The 20,939-nt window shown below is 31.5% G+C and overlaps 2 protein-coding genes across 7 annotated transcripts in view; one reads left to right on the top strand and one right to left on the bottom strand.

The window, feature by feature from the left end:
- The window catches only part of LOC130904206 (alpha-catulin), a 193,750-nt gene that overhangs the window by 154,293 nt on the left and 18,518 nt on the right, over positions 1-20,939 (bottom strand). The gene's annotated exons all lie outside the window — the stretch shown is intronic.
- LOC130904208 (gamma-interferon-inducible lysosomal thiol reductase-like) lies at positions 1,862-11,809 on the top strand. The gene is made up of 4 exons (XM_057816839.1): positions 1,862-1,991; positions 4,695-4,841; positions 9,252-9,434; positions 11,476-11,809. Exons 1-4 carry the CDS (start codon positions 1,929-1,931, stop codon positions 11,752-11,754), a joined length of 672 nt encoding a protein of 223 aa, XP_057672822.1. The 5' UTR covers positions 1,862-1,928; the 3' UTR covers positions 11,755-11,809.

Genomic DNA, 20,939 nt, shown 5'->3' with positions numbered 1-20,939 from the left:
AGCTAAAAAATGTAATAATGTTCTATAAAAAAAATTAAATAATTCTAGTATCAAATTTTGGTAAATCTATTTTGTTTGTATTACACACCTCCCAGTCCATCGAGAGGTTCTGTTGACTTATGTCCTGGCCCTCCTCCCAGAGCAAAATTCTGGTCACGCAACTGAGTTCTAGCCATTTTACCCGAAAGATTCGCATTTGAGAATCCATTTTCTTGATTTAATAACAGACTATTTTGTTTATTATTATAACAGGATATTCCTTGTAGTTTCCTGGGATTAAAAAAATCAAAAACTATCAAATAAAAATTTTTTCGAAACTGAACGTTTCATTTAATTGACCTATGAAATCTTTTACAACACCATTCTCTACAATTGTGATATCATACGCAGATACCCAGAAGTTTTTTCTCATTTATTTGTGAAATGTTAATGAAATAGTTGGATCAAGAGGGTCTGCATATAATTAAAGTCATCTATATCGAGCCCATTACAACTAACACATGAACGATGTATCTTTGGTAAGGTAAACTATATATAATGTGTTGATAAATTTGAACGAGAAGGCATTACTATGAATATTAATCTTACAAGTAGTCGGACGACTAAGAGAAATCCATTAAATATCGTCGTGTTCGTAAAGCAATGACGATTCGCGATTCCTAAAAAATACAGCGGCTTTGAATGTATCAGAACCAATTGTTTACAACATACGAACAAGAGATTTAACTTCCGCTCTTATTAAATTCAGTTGGTAGAGTCTTGAAATAGGAAGATTATCCACTTAGTATTTGATACTTTCGAAACTTTCAACGGTATTTTATTTGAAGAAAAGGAGCACTTCCACCTAAATATTTTTGTAACTTTCTCTCTAAAATCATCAAATAATACTACACCATCATAAAGTAACAGTATAAACTACAATGGACGTCTTGGTCTTTTTTTCTAAACAGTACTGGTCTTCCATAGTCCTCTAGAGAGAAGGATATCATCTAGCTGCCAAAAAATGTCCTGATTTAGCCCCGTGGGTTTTTTGTATAAACTTACTTCAAAGGGCCCAGCACAATCTCAAGAAATTTATACCTGTTGTAAGAAATACTCTGTGAAGTTATTGAGAATATCACTCCACCACAGAGAGAATTGCACTTTCCTGGTTTAGTCTTGAGGATGTATATCTGCGCCAGGGATGAAATCTTGAAAATGTTATTTTCCATGAATTATTTTCTTTTTCTTGTGGCATAAGATAAGTTTCACGTGGCCATCGTTTTTATTGGACGTATAAGCATGTGTGGATATACTCAAATATATCCTACATTTTAAAAAAAAAAAGTTTTTGCAAACAATTTCGACTGGTTGCGGATGGAGGACTCAAAATAAATATTTTATTTGATCTTTGTCAAGGCTAAAAACATTACAAACATTAGCAAATTTTGAAATACCCTAGTAAATTCAATTCCCAGATAACAAAATTGATTCAACTAATATGAAACTCTCATTCAATTTAATTCATTATAACTAAAGCAAACAACAGGTATTCGATCAAAACAACAACCAAAATTCTAAATTCAACTAAACGGGAACTACGAAAGTATTTTCAGTAGCTCCTAATAAATATACCAACTATTTACTTCCATACAAATTATTATAATTACTTATTTTTGCTTTCATACTTGTAAAGCACCTATGCCAATGAAACTCACATATCAATGTATTTGATACAGATCACGTAGACTTAAAAAACAGCTATATAGTCGTCAACCATTTATATTAACGTTCAATGATTTTGCGTACGTAACCAAATTTAATATCAATTTCTACATTATTTTGATCTCCAAACCACTTGAAAATATATGATTTGTTATAAATTCATTGAAAAATCATTGATAATATTACAACCTTAGTTCCTAACAATATTTCAATAATAGAACAAAATGTTTTTCACAAAAAATTTATGTTTTTTAATTTTTGCTTTCTGTATTGGATTCAGTATACAGGTAACAACTTATATTATTTTACTAAGTCGCTTTCTATCGTAAATTGATTCCAATATATTACGAAATTGATACCACAACACAAATTAATTGTATGTAGAATAAAAAAATGAAAAAAATATCCAAACTATGATCTTAACTACTCTGTCAACAATTTATCCATTAATTGTTGTTTCTTGTTATTGTTGTTTGTTTCGCCGAAGTATTTAAACTTTTCTCCAGTTAATTTATATTCGAATAAGACGTTATACTAAAGAGGGTGACGAGTCGACTAATTACAACTACACCTATAGATTTCATATATTTTCAAATTAAACAATTCAGCAATTAAGTTACACGAGGAATCAGTTACATTGCTTTAGTTTTATTATTGGGCGGACAAAGCAGCAACAAAAAACACAATCGCATCTAATGAAACTGGACTGTCGAATACTGTTTATTGCAAATAGTTGTGATGCATTTTATGTAGGACGAAAAATCTAAATAAAATATCCAATTCAATTGAGCTCCACAACAGCGTTATTAATTTAAACTCCTCTTAGGTCTTCAAAATGGTAACCACTCATCAATCCATTTCATACAATTATAAGGTTTCCGCAACAATTTCCTGGTAATAATCATCAATTCAGTAGGTTTCAAGATCGAAACCATTAGAGTAATAGACGCTACAACACAGAATTGAAACCAAGCACGGAAATTTTGGAGACATCAGAAACAACAAAACAAACTAAGATTTACATTAGTTTCCAACAATGAATAACCTAACGGAAACTATTATTATGACCCGAACGGATTTTAAGATGGAAGTATTTTCGATAATTTCTACAGAGCTACACTCTTACCAAGATAAAAAAGCTATTCCTTATAAGTATCTAAATCGCTTCTTGAGCTCCTTGTCGATGCTAGTGTTACCAAATCTTTCCGAGTATTTTCATGATAGTATCAAATACGAGTCTTTTATTGCAACCTTCATCTTCCAAAATTATTTACAATATTATTGCACTTACCCAAATTTAAGGAATTCCGTAAGAACGGAAATTTCAATTTCTACATCTACTCGAGTAAATTCAAAAAAAAATTCAATAGTTTCATAGGTTTTGATAATCTCAAATTTCTACAAGCCAATTATATTCAATTCGAATCACAAAAAATCACTCAGTTCCAAATACCGATAAAGAATCCCAAGGTGCCATCACACGTAAATAAGAGAAACAAAGTGTTACTTTTAAAGGTATTACAGACGAAATAATAAAATACAAGTAACAGGTCCAGTTAGAAAATCAGAAATCGATTTAAAATTATCATTTTTTATCTCCTGCTAATAGATATTCGTTATATAGAGCGTATCTCATAAATAATGTCGGTCCATCGGATTCTACGGTTGCAACCCAACGTTGGGAGATGTTTGATATCATTATTTGGGCTTAGATGAAAGAAATTGTCGCAATGCATTTCAAACATCTCCTTGGATTCAAATTCTTCCCAAGATTTCCGCCATAGATCTGAATAAATAATACTCCGATAGTGTAAGGTCCGGATTAAATGCTAAATGTGGTAGGAGTTCAATACCTTCGAGTTCTCCGAAATTATTCCTCGTAACTTTCGAAGAATATTGGTTAATTAAATGTGAATATTTCTCTAATAAAACCTGATACATTTGCAAAAGAAATTCACTATATCGGCAGTAACACATTGACCATCTTGCATGATTTTGTAGTACATTAAACCTTCATAATTCCACCAGATACACAACAAGACTTTCTAACCACTGATTTTTCTTGTGCAAATTGTTGAGATAAATCTATTTTTTATCGCAAATAACACTTCGTCTAATAAAATGATCATGAATCCAATATTTTATGCAGATGGACAACCTGAGCAAGAAAGATCTTAAAGCGTCCAATATCTACTATTTTCCACTATTAACATGATTAATCCAACACTGAATTACTCGCTCATAACTTTTTCTTTCCCTTCAATTCCACATATATACTTTCCTATCACGAATGCTTTGAGCTTTTAATTTCAATAATGTCTTTACAATACAGGAATTTCATATTTATCGCTATATTTACTATGAAAACGTACTGCGTCGTCAGAAAACGAAGAGAGAAAGATGAAAAGTAGAATTAGCTACTAGTCTTAACAAGTTACGACATGTTTAAATTGAGGCGTATGATATATGAAAACCGACATTACTTATAAGACACCCTCTGTAGATGATCCAATTTCTAACACCACAGACATCCGCGATAAGTTAGAAATACTTCTCCACATTTAACGTCGTCAACGGGTTCCACCATATACAATTAGCAGAAGAAAATATTCTCAAACACATTTGGTAAAGAAGGAATTGATAAATGACAAACATATGTGTTGTATAAATGGGTCTTTTTGAAAAAAATCGACGTATTTCTGCAATGCCTTAGAAAGTATACAAGAAATACTGTCAAATATCAAGTTGGATTGTCTTCTTTAGCTCAATTATTTTGGAAACCAGTTCTTAATTCCTATTTAGTATGCAATGAAATAAATATTACCATCGTCTGATAAAATATTCTTGTTGGATTCATGGTTGTAATGTACATCCAGATTGGTAAAATGTAATGTAAATGCGGTATTGAAAGTTGAAACGAATATCGGAGATATTTTATGTATGCCTATTTAATATCTACATTGAATATAAAATCGATTAACTGATTCCAGGATCCAGTGAAGTTAGAACTTTATTATGAAGGTTTATGCACCTTTTGTCATCAATTCATAGCAGACCAATTATATCCGACATACGAAGCTCTAGGTTCTGATGCAGATGCAACTATTTTGATCGATTTGATACCATATGGAAACGCTGTAAGTATTTCACCACTCATTTGAATTATGCAATTGCAAGATAAATCCATATTTTCAAATTCATATGAAGCCAGTGATCATTGCGGCGTACTTTATAAATACCTCCATAACATCTCCAAAGTTTGTCTAAACAAAAGGACAAGAAATTTTCTGCTGAAAAAGGTGGTTGACTATCATGAAGAAAATGTCTTTGATGGCGTTTGAAAGGTAGTTTTCGAGGTTTTTAACAAACTTGGTACTTTTTCTTTTTTAGTCATGAACCTCTGTACCGTTCAATAGTTGCCTGACTAGAAATTATTCAGGAATATTTGGAGAAAAATAATATCCGGAACTAAATCACAAATGAATAAAACCACTCAACATTTATGTACTCGTCTAATATTGGACAGAAAAAAAAATATCTTTGTTTCAATCTTAACGTTTTGGTTTTTTATTTCACCTCCATTGGAAATGTAAATAAATCCACAGTTATTTATTGAAAGTAATGTTCGGGCCACATTACAGGCCTTTCATTATTTCTGATAATCTAGATGGCTAAAGTTGAAATTTCACATGTGGAAAGTGAAATATATTTTTAATAAGATGATGCACCACTAAATTTTGCTGTACCAGTCCGATAACATCAGAATCACTTTTATGATCGACAGATCTAAACAATAGGACATTCTTTTTCTGGTGCCAATATTCAAGTTCGAGAATGTCAGTTATTGACTTCAAATGTCTGCGAAATATTGGAAGATAGATTTTATCACGGTATGTAAGTTAATAAAGATCATTTGAACAATCCATATAATAATTTAAATGTTTCTTTTTGTAGTAAAGGAATTGTTATAAAGAATTCTGCATTTGTGAAATACCTTTCACCCTACATAAAATAGAAATAACCAGTAGATGGAAAAATGTCAGCATAACGACCATTTAACGACCAACATTAAGACCACAAATAATTTTTTGGTATTTTTTATCCATAAGTAATAAACTATTCAATATTATCATCACAACTTTTCCACAAGCCTGTTACTGATATTGCCGAATATTTTGGAACAACTAATAAGACTTAAAGACAAAAATCAAACTCATTGTTTATATGACTATCACGTTTTTTTTCTAAATATTTCTACTTAATTCCTATTTTTAAACGTGAATCCACTTTTGTAAGTCTTTTTCTATAGAAAAACAAAGTTTTCAACTTTTTCCTGTTGCAAGCAACCAAAACATAAGAGTTTCCTTGAATCTTATTTTGATAATGATAAACATCTATTTCACCTCTTCATTTTTTTGAAACACCTTTCCGCCGAGCCATTTCTGCTGGAAACATAGAGTGGTTCGAGGAAACCACATTAGGTAAATGTGGAGGTTTAAGAAATAAATCATAAAATCGTTTATCTAATTTGTCTAAAACAATAGACGACGAATGGGCGGACGCGTTGCCGTCATTGAATAAAACAATTTTCTTCTAAAATGAGTTCGTGTTCCTTTTTGTCCGGCAACAAAATTAATCAGAAAATAAATAAATAACAGAAGATTATACTTTTGGAAATGTAAACCGGTGTTAATGTCCTTATTATCGACAAAAACGGTGTTTTCTTACTTCGGAGCACGTTTCTCAGATAAGTCCATTGTTCTTAACACTATTTTTGTTTTTGGATTACAATGGTGTACCCAAGTTTCAGTCAGGATAATTTACTTAGAGTAAGTTTGAAGATATCCAAACATACCTGTTGAGTTGAAATATCTACTTCATCGGCTATCTCATGTAATTTTATTCGACGGTATGTACAAGGGAACGAATTTTATTAGTCAATATAGATAAAGTTACAGTGAATAAAGAATCCTGATGTTCAGCATCAGCCTCTTCTTTAAGCATATAACCACTCACAAATCATTCCATAAAACGTAGCACATTCAAAATAATATTTACGTAATTTCTTCTAGGTTACTATAATTGTTTTTTCATGTAGAATGTAACGATAAAGCAACACTCTAAACATGTTTCCCTATATGAGTGCTAAAACTTATTTATCTATCAGATTTGTATATGACATTTGAAACATGAAAATATAATTTTTGTACCTAGCTAAAGTTTAAGTAACCTCTGAAAAGTCCAATTTCCATCGAACTGACATCTTACTTTCTCTATTAACATGTGAAGTGACTGTAGAGAACTATACACTAAATTGCCTAGGACAGTATGTTCGCTTTTTCAATTCTATTATAAAGATGCGGCTAAAAGTATCATGATATCATAAAGATTATGATATGCAAAGAAATATCATACGAATAGATAAACAAATGAATTAATGAATGTGGCAATGGAATCAATATCCACTTCATAGTTGTCTAAAAATAACTTTCGTTATACCTGGACGAGAAAATACGATGAAATGTTTGAATAGGAAATTAGACAGATACTAATTAACAATGAAATCTATAATATATCTAAGAAATATCTGAAAGATATTTCATAGAATGTACGTAGATATTTATCATCTCTTATCTTATTTATTCTCTCTTATCAATAGGTTGTAAGACTCATATATAGAAATAAATGATTCGATAGACCTTTTTTCGATAAATCCTCATAGCCATAATGTGTTACATTGAAGGTATTTCTAAGACAAATTAGGTTTGTTTGAAATATTTTTTCTCCGAATCTACTTTTGCTGTAACGTTTATATAGAACATTACACGTTACAGTACCTTATAAACCTGTATCTTATAGTATAAGTATAATTTTTCAATGGATAACCAATACCGACAAATATGATAAGAAGATTGGTTTAATAGACATCATTAGTTTGTGAAGAATCTCATTCTATCTAATCTAAATATTTCATTATTCCTCCAATGTAATCAGATGTAGTCAATATCGACATTATCATCAATTTCCATCGATCGTATTTGTTGGATCAAGTATCGTATATAATGATAACTGGTCCAGATATTATTTTCTAATAATTCAACAAAATGTCTTTCTTGAGTTCCTTCAAAACCCATGGGGATGAATACCCAATTCGGGTCTAAGTTACCTTGCATTAGAGTAAGATGATAATGCACAGCAGCATGTACGTTTACTTCAATACTTTGTGAATATTCTTCTCTCGCTACTTGTGCTCTACACATTAATGTTTTTTATACAAGATTTGCATGATACAAATGCCTAACTTTATTTGTATTTTTTTTTTCTCAAAATCAAATCAAAATATAAAATAGTGGGGTCGGAAATCCAGTCACCACTCGGTATAGCAAAACCAAATCACAATGATTACCGTAAATATCGGAATACGCAAATTATTAATAAATAATAGATATAAATGAACGAGTTGTATTTTCTTGCCAATTGGATCATAGATCGCATCAAAACGCTTTGACCACTGCTAGCAGCCATGCGTTTCTCCAAAAACCCATGGTCTGTGGGAAAGTCTAACACCATCTAATTTCATGGCAATATTTCCTTCCATTGGCCGTTGACGACCTCGTCTGTATTCTTGGAATGAGTAACCGAAACGGTCCCTCAAAGCTGCTGAAGCTTTAGGAAGCTTTAGCAAAATGCAATCTACTGGAAAATATCACTGTTATAGGGCCCTAACTGAAGTTTAAGTAACTTGATTCTAGTCCTTCCCTCACGTAAACCTTCACTAAAGATAACCGCCCGCTCATGTTGCATAAACGATCTAAGTCGAGACTTGATATTTAAACTCCTAATCACCACAGCTCTCCATGTAATCCACGAAGACCTTATCGAACTCAATTGTAATCGTTTTAAACAACTTTACCTCCGAAAAAAGCAGCAGCGGTCCATTGTAATCTTTTATGAAGGACGCATGAACTGCATGTTTAACTGTGTTTGAACAAATCATAGATCTCAAACACCGAAATGACAATTTGTCACAAGATATCTGCACGACAGAACGAAACACACAGCTTTGTAAAATGAACGATTCTATCAACGAAAAACTGGAATATATAATTTACAACCTACTAGGTTAGTAGTTCAAGAAGGTGAATTGAATTGCCGTTGCCTGTTTTCAGTAGGCGTGATTAGAAAATCATTTCGAATGAAGTTTAATAGTTCGGCGCAAGTGGCACTAGAGTCTCATGCTATCAACATTACTGATAGAATAATAAAAAGACAATTATACTTTTTATTGCTTCCTATTTGGTCCATCAACTTAATATAACGACATATTAAATAAAATGTGACTGTTTTTTAAGGATATGAACGTGTTTAGTTACTAGATAAACAGATTAATGAATGATGTTTATTGTTTCAAGTGAATTGTAAAGCAATATCTGTTTGCTATTTGTAGATAAGTCGAGTTATAATACATAGTCATTGTTTAAAGTACTTTGTTTTTATCCATAAATTGAGAATTAATCCACATTATCAAACTATTTAATGTATTTCAGGAGTATGTGATGAATGATGATGGATCAGTAGAGTTTGATTGTCAACATGGCGAAAGAGAATGCCTTATAAACAGAATACATGCCTGCGCCATTAATCAAAACACCACCCAAGCCAAAATGATTGGATTTATATACTGTAGCATCGACAGTTCGAAAGAAGATGCTTTGGAAGTTGCTAGAGAAGTAAGTGTGAAGAATGGTATATGGATTCATGAAATTCAATTTCCTTAGGTTTGATTAATTGACAATATATTTGCTAAATTACATTATTATTAATTATTTCAATCAAAAATTCATCACAGGTTCACAAAAATTGTGCATCACATATTGTTATTAGACCATGAAAACTAATCATTTGTGTGAATATTGTGATCACTAATATATCTTCTTTTATGGCTATTATTCTATGGAATTGTTCAATCACATCTTCATTGATGTTTTATATAAAATAGGTTGGTATACTGGCACATTCCTTAACAACACTTACTAATTCACCGATATTTCAAAATTATCTTCGATGATGCACCTATTCCAGAAGTTATCTCATAGTTAATAATCTAAAGGACTGAGATGGAGGGATTCCCTTCTCGAAAATTTGTCATTAAATTATTCTCTAATTAATATATAACAAGTTACTCCCGTGTTGAAAAAGTGTTCATATTATTAATGAAAAACAATATTTCAGTTGATTTTTATTCAAAATGGCAATCGAGATGTTTACATAAAACATTTAGAATTAGAGTTTTAGTTGACCTGCCAGTACCACCGACTGTTTTTCGAACTTATACTCTAGTTGATGTGAAAGTGTTTGCCCGGTATTTATATGCTGTGGGTAATATTTTTTTTATAATATTTTATATACAGCAGCAAACTAATTTTGAAAAATCAGTTATTGTTGACAATATTGTTTGTCGACAAATTGTCGAGTTTTCCATTGTACGGACATTTCAGTATTCAGTTTATATGTTACTTCTCTAAACCATTAACCAACGGGAGAGAAAACATTTCACGCATAAATACTATACCAAGACAATTCATAATGGCTTAAAACGGCGAAATGTGTGTAACGGCGGCGGGCCATAAACACAACGGTGGTTGAAAAGTTGAGAGTGTCTCAGCATTAGGTTTCCATGAAGCTTTTCATTTAATAGTTTATAGTCGTTTTATTCTGCGAAAGAAAAAACTAACATAGGATTTTGTTCCTTTTAGCAGCGTTCTATCGTTAAAAGAACTGATTGTATTATAATAGACAATAATATAATATTTTTCTTATTTATTTATACTATTTCTATTCGTGGGGTAAATTAATGAATACTGTCTCTTACGTTCTTAATTTTTTCAAATAATTTACACTTTACTTAACAAATATATAAAACACTAAAAAGAATTCTGAAAATTTTCCTTTCTAGAGTTTTCCTAAGAATGTGATAAGTTTTTGATAGTTTTTTCTGATATACTTTGGCAATAAAACGAAGGTACCCCTATCTGTGCAGAAATAAATAAATGGCCATTTATTTCTACAAATTATGTGGCTACCTCTAACGAATGTTAGGGTGAGACTACAAACATGCAAAATAAAATCCACCTTTGAAAGGAATTTAAATGTCAGAATTATCAAATGAATGTCGTACTTACTTAATATGTTAAAATATCTGCTAAATTTATTTCTGCACGTTCAAACTTGTTAGTACACTGAGAAGACTAATCAATTTTGCAATAATAATATAATATTTCTAGTTTCTGATTGCTTTAATGTATAATTGACGTGAAAGCCATGGAGCCATATATTTGTCAATACGTGAAACTCTTTTATTTAAAAATTAAATCTTGTACTTTACTATACCAAATGAGAACAACTGAAATAATAATGCAAGTCTCGTATTTCACACGTTAAGCACTTTAGAGGTTGTCTTTGAAGCTAATTGTAGTAAGGGCTTTGATGTTGCTAGACATTTGCATGTTTTGTTTACAATTAGTTGGAGTTTTCTTATGTCACATACATTTTTGAGAACTCTGAGCGTTACTTTAGTTTTTAAGACGCATTTATTAACTTCAATTACGTATATTGTACGAGTTTAACGGATTCTTTGAACATGATTTTCTAGTACTTCAAAACTAATTCTAAATTTCATTACGATAATTTCATAAATTCGTACCATAAGTACCTGGACAGTATTTAACGGGATCTTTGAACTTCTACTAATACTTTTTTTTCCAATTTTAGTGTTCCAACGAAATCGGATTATCATTTGATGACATCAATTCCTGTGTATATAGTACTCTATCTGACAATCTTTTACTAGCTTACGCTAAAAGACAGGAGAAACTGGATCCACCATTGACATATGTACCCAACATTAGATTCAATGGTGTTTTTGATGAGAATCTTGAAAACAAAGCAAGGCAAGATTGTCTAGCTACAGTGTGTGGTTTAATTAAAGAATCCAAACCGAAAGCTTGTGACAGCGTTAGCGAGAGTTTCCGTGGACGTTTATCTCAATAGAAAGTATCTTCAAATAATTGTTAGATATTTAATCGATTAAATTGAAATAAGAATATTTTCATATTGTATTTCTATAACCACTAAACATAGCGATAAAAGGTATTGAGTAAATAACGCATATACAAATTTCAATACCTATCATTACATAAGCAGGGAGAACTCGAGCGGACACAAAAAACAACGAAGTTCATGATGAGGGCAGTATAGATGAAAACATTGAGAACTATTGAAAAAGTGAGTCTAAGATATCGAATAAGAAGCAAAATTATGAGAGAAAATAATTTATTAGCTCTTAATTAATGTTAACAAAATAGTAATAGAACAAATACATGTCCACCAATAGTAAATTCCGCATATACAAAACTATGAGACCAATAATTACATAAGCAGAGGAAACTTGAGCGGACACAAAAAAACAATATTGGATATTGGAAAGACCACATCGACAGAATAATCGAAGATCTATGGGCTAAATAGGCAAAGGATGGAAAACGAACTTCAAGGAGATCTCTCGGCCGACCTTCCTCTATGAGAGGCTGAATAATAGAAGAAACAAGACTAAGTCTTAAGAAAAGAGAAAGCAGAAGAAGAAGCTACTTAGCCAACAAGCAGAGAATGGGCCGAAAAAAAGATGCAAATATTGAAGAATATGAAATAATAGATAGAATTGGTTCAAAAAGGAGTCACTACCATACATCGGTATAATTAATTTGTGCTCTTACTACTAAGTTATACTAATTATAGGTACTAAATAAGCCCGGCGTGCCAGGTCTTATCCTGGCAGAAGTATTTTTTAAAAATTTTTATATTTCTAAAAATTCCTAATAATTTGCACTTACACGGATTGTCATGTTTTATATATCATTTTATTGCAAATTTTATGTACTTTCTAAAAAACTTGATGTGACAGCTCTCATCCTGGCAAAAATGTCTGTCACACCGACTTTTAATAATGAAAGTTCAACAAATTTTGTACTTATGGCGAAATTAGGTTTTCTTGCTTCTAATCTCTTTCTTTCTACTTCTACTCTTGAAATATCTTGGTGTGACAGCTCAAAACTTAGCAGAAATATCTGTCACACCACTTTGAATTATGGCTTCAGCCCCTGAAAATCATGAGAATGATGCATACCGAAATAAATTAATACCAGGAAGGAAAGTAAAAGTCATAAATTTTTTTCAAATGTATTGGTGAAGGCTATCATTCATTTATACAATTAAACATTCCATTCATTCACAATTTGGTTAATTTCTATATATTAGTTACTTAATCAATACAGGAACAAGACAAATAGAAAATGAAGACCTTGCGATTAAGCTATATACAAACAAGATTTATTATTAAAATTAGACATAAATTTAGTCAGAATTATCTCTATCATCACATTCATAATATCTATTTCTTTACCATTTTCATTAAAATGATTAACATCCAAATTCACACACTATATTTAAATTTCAGATTTTTTCAGTTTGTCTTCATTTTCAAATGGAATAATTTTTTCATTCACTGAATAAGTTTTATCACAAACAAAGTACTTCATCTTGAAATAATGATAAAAAATGCAATAATGTTTTAAATCGTTTAAATAGCAGATATTTTTGAAATAGTAAATAGACGAATTTTAGCGGTAGGAATGTTGTAACGTTCAACAGGGCTCTAAAGCAACTGACTGAAGGGACAACGATGAACTAAACATTTTCAAGGCTTGTAGGGTAATTCAGGTATAATATATTATACATAGTAAGGATAGTTTAATTTTACAGTTGAAAGTAAAAAGAGAAAGAATTGTAGATGACATACACTATATTTAGTGTTGAAAATTAAAAAGAGAACTAAAAAAAATTTCAATACGCTTCATTCTCATGACTTTCAGGGGTTGAAGCCACAATTCAAAGTGGTGTGACAGATATTTTTGCCAAGTTTTGAGCTGTCACAACGAGATATTTCATGAGTAGAAGTAAAAAGGTAAAGATTAGAACCAATTCCGCGATAAGTGCAAAATTTTATGAACTTTCATTATTAAAAGTCGGTGTGACAAACATTTCTGTCAGGATGAGAGCTGTCACACCAAGTTTTTTAGAAAGTACATAAAATTTGTAATAAAATGATATATAAAACATGACAATCCGTGTAAGTGCAAATTATTAGGAATTTTTAAAAATATAAAAAATTTTTAATAATATTTTTGCCAGGATAAGACCTGGCACACCGGGCTTATTTTCTACCTATAATTAAATAATATATTCCTTTAGAATCCGTGTAAGTGCAATTTCACTGTCACCGGCTCCCAGCCTATAAATGATAGATTATTCGATGAATCAACCAAGTAAAGATGAATTGTTACGAATAAAAGTAGTAATATGTAACTTGGAATTTCAATTACATAAGAACCAATTATAATAGTTATCAAAGTAGATATACATAGAGGAGATGATCAAGAGTTGGAATTCACCAATGCAGAAGATAGTAAAAGGTCTTATCTATTAATAATTCGTTTTATAAAGTACATAAAGTAAATACTTATAAGACCTAATGATTAAGCCTGATACAAAAAAAAATACTAAATATGTCAAACATTTCTTAAAAAATGGCAAGTTCGACATCTTACCCTAATGTGCGGCCGAGATGACTTCTGTTTGCGGGAAAAATGACGAATATCCGAAGTTAAGTAGATATATTATACATACCCAACTGCCATTTAATCAATAACGTAAGAAAAAACATAAATGTTGTTAAATATTTATTTGAACAAATAAATAATTATTCAGTACGTAATACAAAAAATAAATGGTTGCAAATATTAACATAACTAAACATTTAACTTATTGACATAAATCACAAAACCCTTCTTTCATGTCTAGTCCAGTGCACGCAGCATGAGCCCATTCTCCACATTTGGCACACATATGCCAAAGTTCATTTTTTCATCGCGTCGACATATAAAATGCAATTCTTTTCATCATCAGAGCTGATAATATCCACTTCATATTCGGTGTCTATTATCTAAACTTCACAAAATGATTCTGGAGATGAACTAAGTACTTTTCACTTCACGGTTTTTGATTTCACTGTTTGACGGCTTATTTTCTGGTTCTGGCTAATTGTCTTAATTATTTAGTAGATGGCTGAGTGTTATTTAGATTTGCACTTTCACATAAAACATTTTTAACAGCTGTAGTAGTATCTGGATTTTCTTGGGCTTCAAGAGACTTGTCTGTGGTTTTGGCTTCTATAAAATCTAGGCCAGAAAAGATATCGGAATTGAAAGCTTCCATTGTACAAGCCTTAAGTCCATTTATAGCATTTGCCCTGATGCTACTTTAAATAAGTTTGTCCGAATAAATAAGCAAGGGACCAAAAAAAGGAACATATAATGGGTGTATTCTATGGCTTGTGTGTGCCGGAAATCCAAATATGGTGATTTAGTTTTATCTACATAAATTTATGTCATCCAAAGCTGCATGTGTAGCATGCTTATCTATTAATAATAAATTGGTATTATCTTTGGGGAGTTATTCAACCCGTTTCACGTGCAACGCCTATTAAACCTAAGGAAGCACCATTCATGAATATATATAGAGTACATAAAATAAAGGAAATAATTATAAATAAATGGCTGCCTGATACATACGCATACAATTTCAGTAACTGAAAAACTCAACTGCTTCTTTTGTATATAAGTATTAATTATGTGCCAATGTTGTGTCGGTTACTAAGCCGATTTTTGCACTCGAAAGACCTTCCATATAGATTTGACACTTTAATTGCAGTCAAAATATATTAAAAGATGACAATGATAGTGATGTGAAAGGTAAATCTATTGTCATTGATCCGGAAAATTTGCGTCTTCATAAAAATACTTCACATTTGAGCTGAATTAGATGATCGCCATCACAATGGGGTTTGTTAACACCATATACGAAAGTTATCTTGTCCAGAAACAGAAGTGAGGAAAGAGAAGAAGAATTATGTTATATTGCTGATAACCAGAGACTTTATAAATCAAAAATATGATAAGACAGAATAGCGCCTATTCGTTGATTCTTCGAAATACGGGAATCAGAATCCATCTATACCAAAAAGATGCGCAGTAAATTTTAAAGAGAGCTACGAATCAATATGTACCTTAATGAAATTAATAACGTATGAAAATATTCAATGAAAAGTGTGCAGCGACCTCAAAGTCATCAGTTGTTATTGGGTTTACAAAGTGGATTTGAATCCACATTCCATCGAGTCCGGCGACGTACGACAGGTTGACGTACGTCAAATACGGCAGATCAAGGTATACGTCAAACAACATTGAATTATTTCTTGTATGTGTAACCCTAAAATTGTCGAGAATCAATAATGAATCAATAGAAGAAGTTTACTGATAGTAATTATTTAATGTGTACGTGAATGTATTGATATCTAGTTAGTCTATATCAGTTCCAAGCATAAACAAAATATTGCTTTACTATAGCAACCAACAATAACTTATTAGAAGTGTCAGTGTAAAGTTTGACGTCAAAAAAGTAAACCAGAGCTACGCAATAAATTAAAAGAAAAAAGATGTCCGCCGAAATTGTAAAAATCGAAAAATTGGAGTATCGAGCCATCATCAAGTACCTGCATTTAAAAGGGTTAAGAGGTAAACAGATTTACGGAGACCGTCGAATTGGGCTAAAACGGATATCAGAAGCACTGAATATTTCATACGAACGCGTTCTTCATATAGTTCACGTTAATTTGAACATGAGAAAAATTGCTGCAAAATGGATCCCCAAATGTTCGAATGTTGACCAAAAGCGTGTAAGGGTAAAAGTATCGCGTTCGATCTGTGCTCGATTTGGAAACGATCTAGACTTTTTAAACCGAATTGTTACTATGGATGAGACTTGGGTACATTTCTACGATCCAGAAACAAAGCAACAATCGATGAAATGGCGACACCTAACCAAGACCTTGTCGTGTTTCGTGTCCAAACATCTGCTGGAAAAATCCTTGCTTGAGTTTTTTGGGATTGCCATGGAGTAAGCATGAATGATTTTTTGGATAAGGGTAGGAGAATAACTGCAGATTACCATTCGACATTACTCACCACTCTACGGGAAAAAATTGAAGAGAAAAGACGCGGAAAGCTATCCAAAGGTGTTTTGTTTTTGCAGGACAACGCCCTTTTCTCAACTGAAAAAAAGTTTAAAAGTTCGTAAATTTTCTTCCAACGAGGAGGTAATAAAAGCGGTGAAGGTCTAGTTTGCAGATCAAGAAGAAACTTTTTTTAAAGGTCTAGAGATGTTGCATGTTCGCTGTAATAAATGTATCCTATTAAGAGGAGAATATGTTGAGTAATAAATTATTTTGACATTAAAATTTTGTTTGGTTCTATAGTAAGCAAAGAGTTTTTCAATATATCCTCGTATATAATACTAAATTAGTTTTAATTGATGTGATACATCGTTCCACGCATCTTCGCGTGTATTTGAATTTTTGTAAGAAGTAAAACAGTTGATCACAGCTTGCTTTTTTATTTCCTCCATTTTTTCTCCACATTTCAATCTACTATATATAGATTAACGCTAAAAACTGACAAGTCTAAACATTACCGGAGAACTAAAAATAAGAAAATCTCATAGAAAAGTGTTGGATGAGTTATGGTCAATCCTCATGATGTAGAAATACAGAAGAACAATTGGAAAGAAGAGAAGAAGAAAAAAGAAGAGAAGAAGATAATAAACTATATTTAGGAAACGCAAATTTCAAAAGATGACTCAGCTGATCTTATGACAATGAAATCAAAAGATTGATCCAAAAGTCGTTAAAAATATGGAGATTCATAAAGAAATTGTCATCAAATGTAAGTATAGAAATTTAGTTTTTTAACTGACAATTTTAAAATGGAGTTTCATGAAGACACCGCCATTGAAGGCCTATTTGTATGACGACAACCACAGCTACAATATTCCCACCAGAACGGCTTCGAAGCCAACCACATATGATAGCATCTTGTGTTAACCGATCATTTTTTAGACGAGCTGTTAAACGCTGCACTGTTTGCCTAGTTGGTATCGGATAATTGAGCACTCACATCATCAACGAATTGTTGCGCAGTAAAACTATTCCGCGTTTTTTATGATAATAGCCATTCTAATTCTAATCCACACATATTCGGTCAACTTATCAAACATCGGAGCAGAGCTTGTATTTATCACAATATGCAAAACTTATAGTACATCTAGTGATGAATTCTGAGCCACCTAGTTCTTTATTATTACTATTACTATTATTATAGAGGTGTTAGTAGTATTCATCAATCTGTCTATAATAATGTAACTGACAAAGAGCCATATGTAATCTGCCGACGCTGGCAATGGAAAGAAAAAAAATGGTAAGTAGCTCCATCTATTATTGGTTAGCCAGTTTTAGATATTTCTGAGGAAGTAGACTGTTATATATTACAATAAATTTGTTCCAGCAGTATGCCCTCGTCATATTCCGAACTTTGGTGCACTCTACATGACTTGTATCTATTACGTTCAAGTACCCAATAATTGCTGCTGGAGAATACCAGGTTTATACAGGTAAGGAAAATAGAACAATCATCATTTTGGATTTCATATAGTTTCACTGGACAATTCATTTTATCTCCACTACCGACTAAATACTCTATCTACTAAAAATATTCCACAACCTAATAAATCACGATGTATACACGATCTAAATTATGTATTGACATGCGCATATTCATATGTTCCAAAATGTATTCTAAATATTTTTGCTCGACTCGAACTACTATTGAACAAGTTCAATTTCAAGTAGTTACGACCAGAGTGTTGAATTAAACCTAATAAATAATCAGTTCGTAAATTCTTGTTTATTTAACAAGATTTCATACTATGTATCATAAGCGCACTTAATGCGATAAAATGAACGTTTTACAAATTTTTTATCCACAACTAACACATAATATACGGAGGAGAAATAATATTATTCAATAAATCACATTACCAGAATGGTGAATCGACCATACTAAAAGTTGGCAATTATGGACAAGCAAATTTGGTATGTTTGCGAACTTTCTACGAGTCATTGATTTCGTCGATTATCGGCAATAATTTGTGTGATCGAGCGTAGTGGCATCACAGTTATAAAAAAAACTGGAAAGGAGGAAATTAAGCGTAGTAGCTCAATCAACATCGAGAACAGCATAATAAAAAGCACGATAAAAAGAGGTAGAAAAATTGTGGAAGTAATTATATAAGCCTCGGTTACTGTCAGAATTTTTCAAAAATATCACAAACTATCCCATACTCACAGTTATCCAGTGAAATTACCACTTCACACAAGAACTAAATGTTATTAGAGGTTTCCGAATGGTATACGGCAGATCAATAATACATAAATATTTAAACTTCAAGCATTGTAGCTGTCAGAGTTGACAGAAATTCATTAAAATAAGAGCATCACTCAAATGAAATTGATAAACAAAATGGAACGCTTTCTCATTATTCCAGATAAATAAGTGACTCATTCATATGAAATTTTTGTTCAAAAACGATCTAACCGAAAACTTTTAATGCTCCATTTAAATTTGCAAAGTATTTTGAGCTAGTAATCAATAAACCCGTTTTTGCTGATGCTCGATTCAGTGCGGTTCACTTGTGAAATGTGTTCGTATTTTTCAACTTTTCGGCGAGAGCGTCAGATGTAAAGCAAAAAGTCTCTGCTCGCCATTTTTAAAAGCTATTTATCAAGATGATTAATGTTGAATATGTTCATTGAATAATGGAAGGTTTAATATAAAATTGTTTTAATATGCTGCTAGCATACATTTAATAATAAACCTTTGTGTCTGTAATTTATTACGAAATTTATAATTACTTTTTGAACGTTGAACAGTCGTCGTATCAAATAATTTGTGATATTGTTTCTACTATTTGGTTAACACATTTGGTTTATGAAATACGCAGCAATGACTAAAGTGTCTCTATATCTCTATATTCGATCCAGGTGCTGTTTGTTTAATTACTATGTATATACACATGTCTCTTAGATTATGGAAATGTTTTTAATCCAGTAATGAAGTCATCTTCGGAAATCTCGGGAAATATTACGACGAATAGAACATGATATTGATTAATCATTCAAAATATAGCTAGATAATACTACTTGAATAAATGTTTTTTATTGTTGATCTATGTTATCAAAAAATTATTTCAGTTATTTCTGCTATTGAATTACCTGTCATATCAATGTTAAAATAAAATCTGAAGCAAACAAAAACTTTCTTTCCTTAATAGACAACACTGTTTCTGACTGTCATTGACATTTCCGATGAGAACTTTACATTGATAAAAATAACCTGAAGATATTGTTATTTGAGTGCGAATGCTTAATAGAGACTATATAGCGATAAAGCCCCATCCTACAAAACGATGGAGAAATGGTACAATGGATTCAAACGTGGCACATATTCACTAAAGGACGAAATCCGAAATGGTCGTCCAAAATCTGCAATTTTTCTGAAGCATCGATGCTGTACTAGAACTGATCAAACAAGATTATTGTGTGACATACCATAAGATTAAGTATCTTTGATCATAATCATCATAATAATCAAATAATGATTAAGAAGATTTCATATATAATAATTGACCGGTCAAAATTGTGTTAAATTGCCATAAAACTTAACTATTTACTGGTGCATTGAAATGTTGAAAAAATTTGCTAAAATTGCACTGAAGGTTGTGTATAGCATAATACAGATATCGAATCATAGATTTACGAATATAACCTCAAAATAAACCAACTGCGTGAGTTTTTCAAGAGAAACCAAACTCTACAAAAATAAGATGGTCAACTTCGAATGATGTACAACCATTTGTTTGCCAAAAGTAATTAGATAGGCAAAAATTAATTTTCATGAACATGCAAGTTGTCATACTATTACTCAAACAGTTGAATTTTTAACTAGCCATTTTTAGTTGATACGCAGTAATACACTAAATCGCCCTGATTTGGTACCCAATAACTTTTTATTGCATGTTCAACGCCAGTAGAAATGAAACGTATATTATGAAGTTACCTCAGATCGAGAGGAAACGTTGCTTCTAAAATTGGTTAATATACATTGAGAAGCGTATTGATCTTAATGGAGAATATTTTGAAACTAGTTTTTGACAAAAATACGTCTTTTCTC

The sequence above is a fragment of the Diorhabda carinulata genome, chromosome 2, assembly GCF_026250575.1.
Source record: "Diorhabda carinulata isolate Delta chromosome 2, icDioCari1.1, whole genome shotgun sequence".
Taxonomy (NCBI): domain Eukaryota; kingdom Metazoa; phylum Arthropoda; class Insecta; order Coleoptera; family Chrysomelidae; genus Diorhabda; species Diorhabda carinulata.
Note: the sequence above shows the minus strand (reverse complement) of the source record. Positions and strands in the feature narration are given on the sequence as shown.